Source organism: Mercenaria mercenaria, chromosome 13, assembly GCF_021730395.1.
Source record: "Mercenaria mercenaria strain notata chromosome 13, MADL_Memer_1, whole genome shotgun sequence".
Taxonomy (NCBI): domain Eukaryota; kingdom Metazoa; phylum Mollusca; class Bivalvia; order Venerida; family Veneridae; genus Mercenaria; species Mercenaria mercenaria.
In genome coordinates, this window is record NC_069373.1 from 11,255,299 (window position 1) to 11,267,949 (window position 12,651).

General features: G+C 35.4%; 1 protein-coding gene and 1 long non-coding RNA gene across 8 annotated transcripts in view; one reads left to right on the forward strand and one right to left on the reverse strand.

Annotated features, from left to right (window-relative positions):
- Nucleotides 1-7,665, forward strand: part of LOC123529853 (sarcolemmal membrane-associated protein-like) — a 96,697-nt gene extending 89,032 nt beyond the window's left edge. For 3 of the 7 annotated variants that reach the window (XM_045310413.2, XM_053521172.1, XM_045310416.2), the window contains 2 exons: nucleotides 3,364-3,498; nucleotides 6,058-7,665. In XM_045310413.2, the coding sequence (XP_045166348.2) occupies nucleotides 3,364-3,498; nucleotides 6,058-6,156 (234 nt within the window). In that variant the 3' untranslated portion in view covers nucleotides 6,157-7,665. Of the gene's footprint in view, nucleotides 1-3,363; nucleotides 3,499-4,648; nucleotides 6,012-6,057 lie in introns of those variants that run through there. The other 4 variants (XM_045310411.2, XM_045310415.2, XM_045310410.2 and 1 more) reach the window with 3 other exon arrangements.
- A 1,503-nt stretch (nucleotides 7,666-9,168) lies between these two features.
- LOC128547825 (uncharacterized) lies at nucleotides 9,169-10,363 on the reverse strand. The gene is made up of 2 exons (XR_008366670.1): nucleotides 10,329-10,363; nucleotides 9,169-10,278 (listed from the first exon to the last, which is right to left on the reverse strand). It is a non-coding gene; the product is annotated as an uncharacterized LOC128547825 (long non-coding RNA).
- Between the last annotated feature and the right edge of the window lie 2,288 nt (nucleotides 10,364-12,651).

Here is a 12,651-nt window from a genome sequence, read left to right on the forward strand (position 1 = left end):
TATTGCTTTGGGTTTTTACCTGCTTGTTTAGATTGAAGCAGTTTGTCTCTACAACTCTATATATTGAAGTAAAAAGTCAGTACATACAAATTTTTATTCCTCACAGATGACTTTGGCATTTTAAAAATTTAATTTCATTGCTTCCACAGCCTGTGGTGTTTGTTAAAAATTGAACAAAAAATTAATCTTATAACTAGAAATGTTTAAGACAATAGCTGTCTTTATTTTCCTACGATAAGGTAGTTCTGCTAATTTGATAAACTGGAAGTATTGGAGTCACCTCATTTATATGGGTAATGTAGAATATTGCCTGACTGCATCATATGGAAACAAAAAACATTTTATGAATTAATAGCGACCTGTTAGTAAATCTGTTGAAACAACATTTTACCGTTTTTCTAAAGACAACATGTAATATTAAAAAGGTTGACAATAATGTCTTAAAATCAGCGTATGGATGTCTTTAATTATGGGCAAATATCTTAGAAACAAGTTTAAAGACCTATACATTTATTTCACCATAATTTTTATTATTATAGACAATATGTGTACTTAGAAGTGTGAGAAATTTCATTAAAATCAACAATGTAGAAATTTTTCTATTCGCAAAAATGTCACCGAAATTGCGATTTTCCCAGAGACTCATTTATGAAAAATTGTGTGAGCTCCAAATTTTTCCAGTCAGTCAAACAAAGAATCAGACACACAGTCCTAGCTTCTTTTTTGCCTAATTTTCTAAATATATCAGAAGTTTTGAAAAATCAGAGTTACATCAATTTCTGCTTCGTAGAAAAAATTTAATCAGAACATGCAGAACTACCTTATATTTCATGGTAGATGTTTGCTTAGTTATCAACCTGTTTCATTTTGTAATTTTGTTAGGTGCTACCTGTGACTTTCATCTTGGTCTATCTGACCATCTTCTTTGAGCTGTTAATAATAGTCTGTATAGTTTGTTGGTGTTTGCCTTCCCCCTGTTGCAAACTCTTGAAAATATTGTAAATTATGTGTATGTGTTGCTATTTCACACTTTAAAGACCTCAACATAATCTTGTGATCTTTAGCCTGCTGGTGGCAAGTAATTCTGCCATTGTGACCAGTGCAGACCAAGATCATGGTCTGCCCTGTAAGCTATTCAGTCAGTAAATTTTCCATGAATATGCCTTCAGATATTAACCTTTACCCTGCTAAATTTCTATAATGGACTGGTCCATCATTCAATTTCCATGCAGGCTGATCATGGTCTGCACTGGTCACAAAGGCAGAATCACTTGCTACCAGCAGGCTAAAGGTTAAATGGTACTTGCCCAAATTGAATGATGGACCAGTCCATGTTAGAAATTTCGCAGGTTAAATGGTGTCTTGAGGCAGACCCATGTGCTTTAATCAGCACGATTCATGAGGCAACAAAACCCTGTCACTGTTTCACCTATCCATACTTTGTCCTCATTCATATAACAATTGTACAGCAGTCTTTCTGATAGATATGTTATTTCAACCAGTGTTAAAAATGTATTTTTAAACATGTATATTACTACATGTGTTATACATGTTTGTAAAAGTGAAGAACTTGTTTTCCTTGTAAATAGTAAATCTATTAGATGGCCTAGTTTACCAGTCCCAATTTACATAATATGAGCCGTGCCATGAGAAAACCAACATAGTGGGTTTGCGACCAGCATGGATCCAGACCAGCCTGCGCATCCGCGCAGTCTGGTCAGGATCCATGCTGTTCGCTAACAGTTTCTCCAATTCCAATAGGCTTTAAAAGCGAACAGCATGGAGCCTTACCAGACTGCGCGGATGCGCAGGCTGGTCTGGCTCCATGCTGGTCGCACACCCACTATGTTGGTTTTCCCATGGCACGGCTCATATGTAATATCTTAGATCCTCTCTATATGTTCAAAGTTATTGATAAAAGTTTGATGAGCAATTAATACATAAAACGGAAAAAAAAAGTTTGTTGAAACTGGTGAGACTATATTATGCTGCTTTGTATTAGCTTGGCTTTTGTCATGCTGATTTTGTTTGTAAAGTCTCTTGTGTACTTTAGTACATGCACGATAGTTCTCTACACATACGTAGTAGTGTCTTGTCTTTCTCATTATAAATTCTTTTGTTTTGTACTGTTGACATACAGAAATCTTTAAAATTATAATTAAATTCATTGTTTATCACCTTTGAAATAAATTTGGTGACATAGTATATAAACAATATTTTTTAAATAATTCAGATGTAATTACAAATTTTCAAACTTTTAGGGTGTGATATTTGTTAAGACATTAACTGTATAATAGGGATAAATTATTAAGTTTTATGAATAGAAGATACTTTTTTTAAAAGTTAATTGCTGCTATTTTGTAACATAATGCTAAATGTTTGTATGATATAGTATTTAATAGTTAAATGCTATTTTATTTTTATAGTATTTTCTATTTCATGGTAACTGACATAGTAGGTAGGGGTCTCTATGGCCAAGTCGTACAGGTCGCTGATTTCAAATCACTCACCCAACATTGCTCCCAGTTTGAAATCTGGCTTGGAGTGTATAATTTTTTCATCAGGGCTCAAGCTAGGGACAATTTAAGTGAAATAATGCTTTTGGGATCCCATCTGCTGAAATCTAACAAATTTGGAAATTCAAGTTGCCCTGTTGACAATTTGCAAGTGTGTCAAACATTATTTGAAAAAACGTTACTTGAGTGGGATATTCACATCTGCACTTGCAACCAGTGATAGAATCTTATAATATGCTTATAATATCCCCACTTCTTCTATATGTCACTCCATTTCTGTATATGTTAACTAGGGAGAGCCCGCCCGCTTAGCTCATTAGGGAGAGTGTTGGTCTACGGATCGCGGGGTCGTGAGTTCGATCCCCTGGGAGGGTACAATGCATATATTCTCCGCGACGATTTGATAAAAGACATTGTGTCTGAAATCATTCTTCCTCCACCTCTGATAATTCATGTGCGGAAGTTGGCAGTTACTTGCGGAGAACAGGTTTGTACTGTACAGAATCCAGGAGCACTGGTTAGGTTAACTGCCCGCCATTACATGACTGAAATACTGTTGAAAAACTGCGTTAAAACCCAAAACAAACAAACAAAACTAGAGGGAGAATTATCTTTTCTAAAGAAAAGAACTTAGCTTGATCCCTGTTCTATTTGAGAAAGTCAGCAACTCTGCCCAGGTGACTATCTGTGTTTAAAATAATGGCCTGAGGGTACACGGGATCTTTCTCCATCATCATTAGCTGGAATATGACCTGTAGATATGTCTGTGTTAAAGTTAAACCCAGCAAAGAAGAAAAAGACTTTATACTAGTTGATAAAGATGTTTACAGTGTTCTTTTTGCTATAGTTACAGGAAGCTAAAGAAGAGATAAAGAAATTGAAGAAGAAATGTGAAGACTGTGATCAAGAAATACTTCGTCTCAAGACTGAACTGAAACGTATGTCAGGAGACTATGGTCGTATAGCAGGCAGAAGTAAAATTGTAAGTAATGATAACTTTGTGAAACAACAGTTAAACATATACAGCTTTGTTTTTGTTTTTGTTTGTGGTATTAGGATAAGTTATACAATTGATGATTAATTTTTGTATAAAAACTATAGCTGTTTATAAAGTGATGTTTGGTAAACAGACGTTGGCAATGAGGTGTCACCAATGGAGAAATGAAAGTCATTCCATTACTTTGAAAGCTTAAATATTCATGTGCCCCTTCCCCCCACCCCCGACATACCCCACCCCCAAAAAATTGGTGGTGTGGTAGGAGAGGGGTTCTTAGCTCTGCCCTTGTCTGTCCATCCATCTGTTCTCCCTTCATGATTTATTTTGTGCACATCTCATTAAGTGTTTGACCTAGAGTCATAAAACGTCTTAAGAATTGTTTTTCAGCATTTTAAGTTGTGCGCCTGGGATTTCATTTGGGATTACGCTCAAGTAAGGCCAGAGTTATGGCCCATGGTTCAGTCAAAAATGTGCGTAAAGAACTTCAAAATTTGAATCACATGTGTATCAAAATAGTTGATCTAGGGTCATGAAACATTATAAGAACATGTGAAGCATGTGAAGATTTGAACCTTGGGTATTGTTTAGGGTTTCACTCAGAGTTATAGCCCTCAATGGAAAAATGAAGGCATCTTGAAAAGTATTTCACCTCAAGACATGAAACTATATAGTAATGTTAATGAGCATGTAAAGTTGTGTACCACGGGAAGTCTAGGGTTCAATCCCTGGCTGCCTCATATCAAAGACATAAAAATGGTACCAGTAGCTTCATTGCTTGGTGCTCAACATTAAGATGATAGTACTAGGACTGGTGAGCCCGGTGTCCGTATAATATGACTGGGTTGGGTATCATGTCAAATGTGCACAGCATGAATTTTGAAGTGTCCCTCACTCCTGTCTCAAAGTAATAAGTTAGTTTACTGTTTAATTTAATAGTATTGCATTGTCAACAAGTAATATATGACCATACAGTGGTAGTAAGCCGGGGCATCAGTGGCACATACATAGTTGTAAAAGTTTTACAGATGTTGTTCATTCAACTTGTTTGCAGTTATTTCCTAGTATATTCTCTCCATTGAAGCTATTATGATTTACTCAGTGATCAAATTAAATATGCTATGTTGTGTTTAATTAGCCAAGAAGAAAATAAAGGTAGTTTTTAGCTTTTACAGAATGAAATTTTACTGCAGTCAGGACTGTGTAAACATACAAACCTATATCATATTCTCTTCATTGCAAACTATCCCATACTCTGTTATACATATCATATTGTCCAGTGGCATTCTGTTGGCTGGGTAGATTATACTGATTGTAGAAAAATGAACCTATTTTACATAACAAAATTCTCTGATACACTAAAAATCTGTCACAGAAGCATTACAGAAACAAAGATGCAGAGTTTAGAAGAAACATCAGTAATTTTTGAGAGCTGTGCTCATTCAGGCTGTGTTTGTCAGCGATAGTAGGCTTTCTAAAAATAAATACAAAGGTTCTGTTTTCTAAATTTTATGCAGGCAGAGAATCTACCTAGTTGGGTAGATGTTACTGGAGAACAAAAGTGTAGCACATTGCAACATACCTTAATTTCTGAATGTACAATCTGAAATGTTTGCACACCATCTGTGATTGAACTACTTTCTGTTTGACATACATGTGTGAGAATTGACCAGTGAAATAGAACTAGTTTCTTGGTAGTGATGACCTCTGTATTTACATGAATGAAACTGTTTATTCACTGTTAGATATATGACTGTTGCATACATTCTTCAAGGTTTGGATCTCTGTTTATATGAATGCCTTTCTGCTCATTTTCATGAATACACATTCTTCTCTTCATGAAACAGAATTGAAATGAAACATTTTACGTATTTTGCATATACAAATGTACATGTATAACGATCAACAATTAAAGATTATTACATGTTTTTTTTCCATCAGCCTTTGTACATTGACCATAATTATTTCAGTAACTGATTAACTATTGACCATAATAATTTCAGTTACTGATTAACTATGTTAAAGATGGTGCATTTCTGACACAACAGTGCTTTATTGTCTGCAATAATATAAGGTTTCTATATGGAATGCATGCATTTTACTAGATTTTGCTCATTGAAAACTAGCATTGTGATACCATTTCACCCTTAGTACTTTACTTTTATAACTAAAAAGTTTGCAACAATTGATAAATTGAAATGCCCTGCATTAAAAAGAAGCACAACTTTTAATATAAGATAGTTTAAAATTGCAGTTTGAGTAATTTTCAGTTGGGTATGAATGACATTAGTTGTGTGAAAGGCCTGCACCAACTTGTAACATTTCAATTGGATTTCATGCTCTGATAGAAACTGCAAAACCCAAGTATTTATTTCATAAAGTTTAGAGTCAGTTTTAAATGACTTTAATGACATCGAGAGATGAGTGAGGTATAAGAATAAAACTCATATCTTTTCTGAATCAGGCCAAGTTTAATAACTATAAGAAAGCGGTAACATCCATATTTATACAGAACCAGTATATAATGGTTTCTGTATTCTGTTTCAGATTTCGTTCGTGTCATGTATACCTCTATTGATGCTGTTATTTGCTATTCTGCTGGCATTATACCCTTCACTAGAGACTTTGACTGCCTCCCAAACGTAATGATTGCTGCACCGTAGCATCGTATAAATGTCCCTCCAATTGTGTGTTCGTCAACAATCTACATGTGATGTCAAATGTTGCACGATAATTTCGTCAATACAGTAGTTACAGATGAAGGCTGCTGTATCTACAGTGTGTAAAAGTGAAGATAACACACTGTACAGTTTGTTGAGGATGTATGAAGATACTGCCAGATACAAAGAAATGAATAAGTGGATAGAGACTTTCGTACATGCATGTGTAAATAGTCAGCTGGCAGGTCTATACACTTGATAGAAGTAACAGCAGTATGCTGCTTGCATATATCTTGTTTCGTGCATATAAGCACAGTGCCAAGTGAATTCTGGAATACTTTGAAATGCTTGTATCCATGTGTTGAATGGATATTAATTCTGGCCAAATGTTTATATGTAAAGCAGTTGATTTATTTGACTTTATTCTAAGTTTATTCCAAATATAATCTACATACAATCATGTCCGTTATTCTAATCAAAGCCAGGTCTAGAAACACTTCATACTTTTAAGGAGTAGGTATTATAGAGTTCTAGAAGTTTTATACTTTACCTGTAATCAGTAATCAAGTAACTTCCAAAGTCCCCATCCCCACCCCCAGCATCCATTCTAGGGCAATACTGCTAGAATCAGTACCAGCATTGAACACTGGAATATCAAACCCACAATGAGAAAACCAGCATAGTGCATATGCGACAAGCATTGATCCAGACTAGCCTGCGCATCCACTCAGTCTGGTCAGGATCCATGCTGTTTGCTTTCAAACCCTATTGTAATTAGAGACACCATTAGCGAACAGCATGGATCCTGACCAGACTGCGCGGAGGCGCAGGCTGGTCTGGATCCATGCTGGTTGCAAATGCATTATGTTGGTTCTCTCATGGCGTGGCTCATTTTTTCCACAGTGACTTTCACTTCAAGCATTGGCTTACTTATTTCAAAAACATCTTTTATAAAGAATGTATGTGCTACAGGGTAATTACTTTTTTCTTCCATATAATAATTTCTAGAATCTGATGTGTCATATGATAATCAAACTGATGAATTTTTCTGCTTTACTTTGTGCTAAAAAAGCTTTAAAACTTTGTTGTATTTTCTGTGTGCCAAAATATTTCCCAGAGGAGTCAGTTTGAAATTAGTTTTTCCAAAGTGCTACTTTTTCTATTAGATTATATATTTTCTGAAGTACAAAATTTTGATTTAAGGTAAAGGACCTACATGACAAACAGATACGTATTCTGTGATTTTGGCATTTCCTGACTGGTACAAAAAGCCATGTGCTTGAATGAGCAGGAATACTGAGATTATATCCCCACATGCAAATTGCCGAGTGTTATAACAAGTCTGCTACCTTAAAAGTTATTTGAGCCGTGCCATGAAAAAACCAACATAGTGGCTTTGCGACCAGCATGGATCCAGACCAGCCTGCGCATCTGAGCAGTCTGGTCAGGCTCCATGCTGTTCGCTTTTAAAGCCTATTGGAATTGGAGAAACTGTTAGCGAACAGCATGGATCCTGACCAGATCCATGCTGGTCGCAAAGCCACTATGTTGGTTTTCTCATGGCACGGCTCATTTAAACTCTTTTTGTAAGAAATATGGAAGTAGATCAGTTATGCTTTGTATGTACTATGTTTGCTTGGAATTACTGTATTTTCATTTTGTCATTTAGTAGATTCTGCATTGTATTGCATTACTGTTAACGTACTGTATGGTTTTTAGCTCATCTGATTTTTTGAAAAAAAATGATGAGTTATTGTCATCACTTGAGCGGTTGTCGGCGTCGGCGTCGGCGTCGGCATCGGCGTTGCCTGGTTAAGTTTTATGTTTAGGTCAGCTTTTCTCCTAAACTATCAAAGCTATTGCTTTGAAACTTGGAATACTTGTTCACCATCATAAGCTGACCCTGTATAGCAAGAAACATAACTCCATCTTGCTTTTTGCAAGATTTATGGCCCCTTTTGTACTTAGAAAATATCAGATTTCTTGGTTAAGTTTTATGTTTAGGTCAACTTTTCTCCTAAACTATCAAAGCTATTGCTTTAAAACTTGCAACACTTGTTCACCATCATAAGTTGACCCTGTACAGCAAGAACCATAACTCCATCCTGCTTTTTGCAAGATTTATGGCCCCTTTTGGACTTAGAAAATATCAGATTTCTTGGTTAAGTTTTATGTTTAGGTCAACTTTTTCTCTTAAACTATCTAAGCTATTGCTTTGAAACTTGCAACACTTGTTCACCATCATAAGCTGACCCTGTACAGCAAGCAACATAACTCCATCCTGCTTTTTGCAATAATTATTGCCCCTTTTAGACTTAGAAAATCATTTTCTTGGTTGAGTATTATGTTTAAGTCAACTTTTCTCATAAACTATCAAAGCTATTGCTTTAAAACTTGCAATAGTTTTTCACCATCATAAGTGGACACTGTACATCAAGAAACATAACTTTATTCTGCTTTTTGCAAGAATGATGGCCCTTTTTAGACTTAGAAAATCATGGGTAGGACAATATTTCTAATACACAAAAAAATCAGATGAGCGTCAGCACCCGCAAGGCGGTGCTCTTGTTGATTTACTTGTTGGAGTTGTGGACACAATTCAGCCTGGACCAGCTTCATTATGTTAGCATCATACAGTAGATATTTTCTATTTTAAGGTTACCCATACATGTGAATTTTCATGGAATAATTGCATTTAGATAAATTCATCTTGCTTGAGATATAAGTTGCTGGGCAATGTAAGATATCATGTAGAAAATAAGAATACTTTTAAAACTGAAGTTTAAAATTACCAGTTATCAGTTTATTACAGGAAAGAGAATTGGAATGCAAGTAATTGATAGCATTTCTTATTTTTAGCTCACTAGAGCACAAAGTGCTCAAAGTGTGACCGGTCATTGTCATGCATATGTCGGTGTCTGTCAACATTTGCCTTATGAACACTCTAAAGGCCACAGTTGGGACCCAATAATTATGAAACTTGGTCAGAAAGTTTGTCTTGATGATCTGTAGGTCAGGTTCGAAACTGGGTCATGTGGGGTCAAAAACTAGGTCAGGAAGACAGATCAAAGGAAAATCTTGTGGACACTCGAGAGTTCACAGTTTAAGTTTGAAACTCATTAGAATTGGTCCGAATGTGTGTTCAAATCAAAGAAAAACTTGTTAACACTGAGAGGCCACAGTTGTGACCCTATCTTTATGAAACTTGGTCAGGAGTTTTGTCTTTATGAGCTCTAGGTCAAGTTTGAAACTGGGTCATGTAGTATCTAAAACTTGGTCAGTAGGCCAGATCAGCTCTGGTGAGCGATATAGGGCCATGATGTTTTGTTTGCATATTTGATTGTTTAAATTTGTTCGTTAAATTTGTATTTTTAAACAAAATGAAATTATTTATTGTAAACTTATTGCCTACTTCAATCAGCTTCAAACCTTGCTTAATTATACTTTATTTTTGTGAGAGTATGTTTATATATCATTTACATATGTTTGAAAATGGCTTCCTATTTTATAGCTTTGTTATATATTCTTTGTTATTCTTACCTTTCACATGCACACATTTAACACATATTTTATCATTAAGGTGCATGCATTAAGTTTAGCAAGGATTAAGTGCTGTGGTGACCTTTTCGTTATTTTTAACAAAGCTTGAATATGGAGCCACTTTTCACACTTTGAGTTACAAGTTTGTATGTATATCATCGTTTCATTAGGGCAGCATATGTCTCCATAATATATTGACCAATCAAATTGCCATCAATTTATTAAATGTCCAGTTAATGTCTAATTGATTGACCAACTCTGTGGTTTATCGTTAATTTCTATCAGTTTGCATTAGAAGTTCTTTAATTATTCAAAGGACTAATGTACTGGTCTGTCTAAAATCTCACAATATGAAAAACAATTAACACAAAATTCATCGCAGTTTTTCTTACGTGTATGATATAAGCTGATTTACCTGGTGCTAATGTCTACAAATATGTGACTTTTCTCTTTCATACATACAGTCTATAATATCCTAGGGATATGAAGTAATGTAGAACAGAGTTGTACTGTGGCCTAACCTCAAGGTTTTGGAACCTATACAATGTAACTTGTCTAGAGTGAACACCTGTCTAGTGTGAACACCTGTCTAGCTGAACACCTTGTTAGAGTGAACACCTGTCTAGAGTGAACACCTGCCCAGAGTGAACACCACTCGGAACACTAGATTAATTGTAAATGTTGTACAGAAGCTGTTGTTCTTGGGATATTAGTTTACCAAGATTTTGTCATATTGGAAGTCAGATGTACATCTTTAGAGAGGTGTTAGCTGGAATGGTGTCCTTAGGAGAGGTTCTACTGTATGTAGTGACGGAGAAGCTGTGTACCCTTGTTTTAAGTTGTCTATCCTTAGCTTACCTAATGGAATACATGAATGCCCCTGTTCATAATATAGTATTTGTTTCAGCTAGTGATTTCATGTATGATTGTCTCTTACACTGTATGCTGCAATGTATGTTGTCTATGATACATTATATCTTAAGTTATATTTAACAAGTCATGTTAGAATTGATGGTATGAGTTGGGAAACTGAGCTCTAACTGCTGTTTTCCTACTCCCATGAAGTTGTGTGGAATTATTTAGTGCACTCTTACAAGCAGACCTAATCACATGAAGTATTAATTTATTGACATTATAATGTCTCTTATAAAAAAACACATGTATATACACCACTTCTGTTTCACAACTAGAGACCATAATCAGAAGTACTGAAGTTGCATGTTCATGCACTTCAAAACTATATTTTCAGAAGAAAAATTTGCTAATTGCTGATTTATATATAAAAGATATTTCAGGTAAATTTCTTTCTACTTGTAATTGCTTGTCTTCAGTTTCTAACATTTCAAGTGACAAATTCCGCATTTATGTTATTTCAGGTATTGAAATTACTTTGGAAGGAAACATGAAATATAAAATATGGTTATTACAACAGTGCCTCAAACTGTAATGTTGTATTTGGCTTAAGTGGCTTTTGCAACGACTGTATCCCACGAGACGCTTGGGCCGAGTATGTTCCAGCCTGGCAATAAAAACCACGAGAGCCGAATGCATCATTGCAGGTGAAGGTACTGTGTTAACGCCTCTTTTATTATATACCTATTCCAGGTGTTATATGACCCAAAGTTGACTACGATTCTAAATATATTAGACTGAAAACTTGTTTTAAATGGTGATCTGTTTGATGCTTGCTATTATTGCTGATTGATCACAGTATTTTTCCATATCTGATGGCAGTTGAATACAGGGTTTTGTATTTGTTAGTAAGAAACATGCTGCATTTGAGACAGAGACTAAGTAGGTATACTATAAAATTGTGTATTTTTTTATTCTCCATTCTGTATGAAAAAAAATGACATTTGAAACATGTCAGACAAAGCTTACAGTCTGATGTTAGTGAATATCTGCAATATAGCTACTGCTTTTTCAGTACTTTCATATTGTTTCCTTTCACTAATAAAACAGGATATTATTTCTAGGGTAACTGGTTGTTGTGTTTGTAACAGATTACTCGCAAATTAAATATTTTGTTTAGCAAAGCATTAAATATTCAATTATGTTTAGTATTTTTACTAACCACACTTAATTAGCCAGACATGTATACTTCATTAGGCAGAACTTAAATTAATAGTGCTTTGTTATTTTTTAATGAGATGGCAATTTCCTACTTGTACATGTACACCTATCTTTAATCAATTTTATATGTAATATTAAATAATAGCAGTGCTAAAATGTGTTCAATAAATATGAGCCGTGCCATGAGAAAACCAACATAGTGGCTTTGCGACCAGTATGGATCCAGACAGCTGCGCATCGCGAGTTCTGGTCAGGATCCATGCTGTTCGCTTTTAAAGCCTACTGTAATTAGAGAAACATTAGCGAACAGCATGGATCCTGACCAGACTGCGCGGATGCGCAGGCTGGTCTGGATCCATGCTGGTCGCATACCCACTATGTTGGTTTTCCCATGGCACGGCTCATATGTAAAAAGTTGCGGTGTAAATTTACATGGTTAAGGCTTCAGAGTTAACTGTTTCAAGTACATTTTGAATGTATCTGGCAAACTTGTTTGAAAATTATAATGTACTGAATTTTGACACCTTATTGAAATAAAATGAGCTGCGCCATGAGAAAACCAACATAGTGCATTTGCGACCAGCATGGATCCAGACCAGCCTGCGCATCTGTGCAGGCTGGTCATGATCCATGCTGTTCACTTTCAAAGCCTATTGGATTTAGAGAAACTGTTATTGAACATCATGGATCCTGACCAGACTGCGCAGATGCAAATACACTATGTTGGTTTTCCCACGGCACTGCTCAAATATAAAATTCTACAGGTGTGTGTATTTGTACAAGGATGATATTCCAACATCTCTGTTGTTAATGTTTAAAGATGCATGTTTTAGTGCTGAATTATTGTTTTGTTTACACTTAATATAAC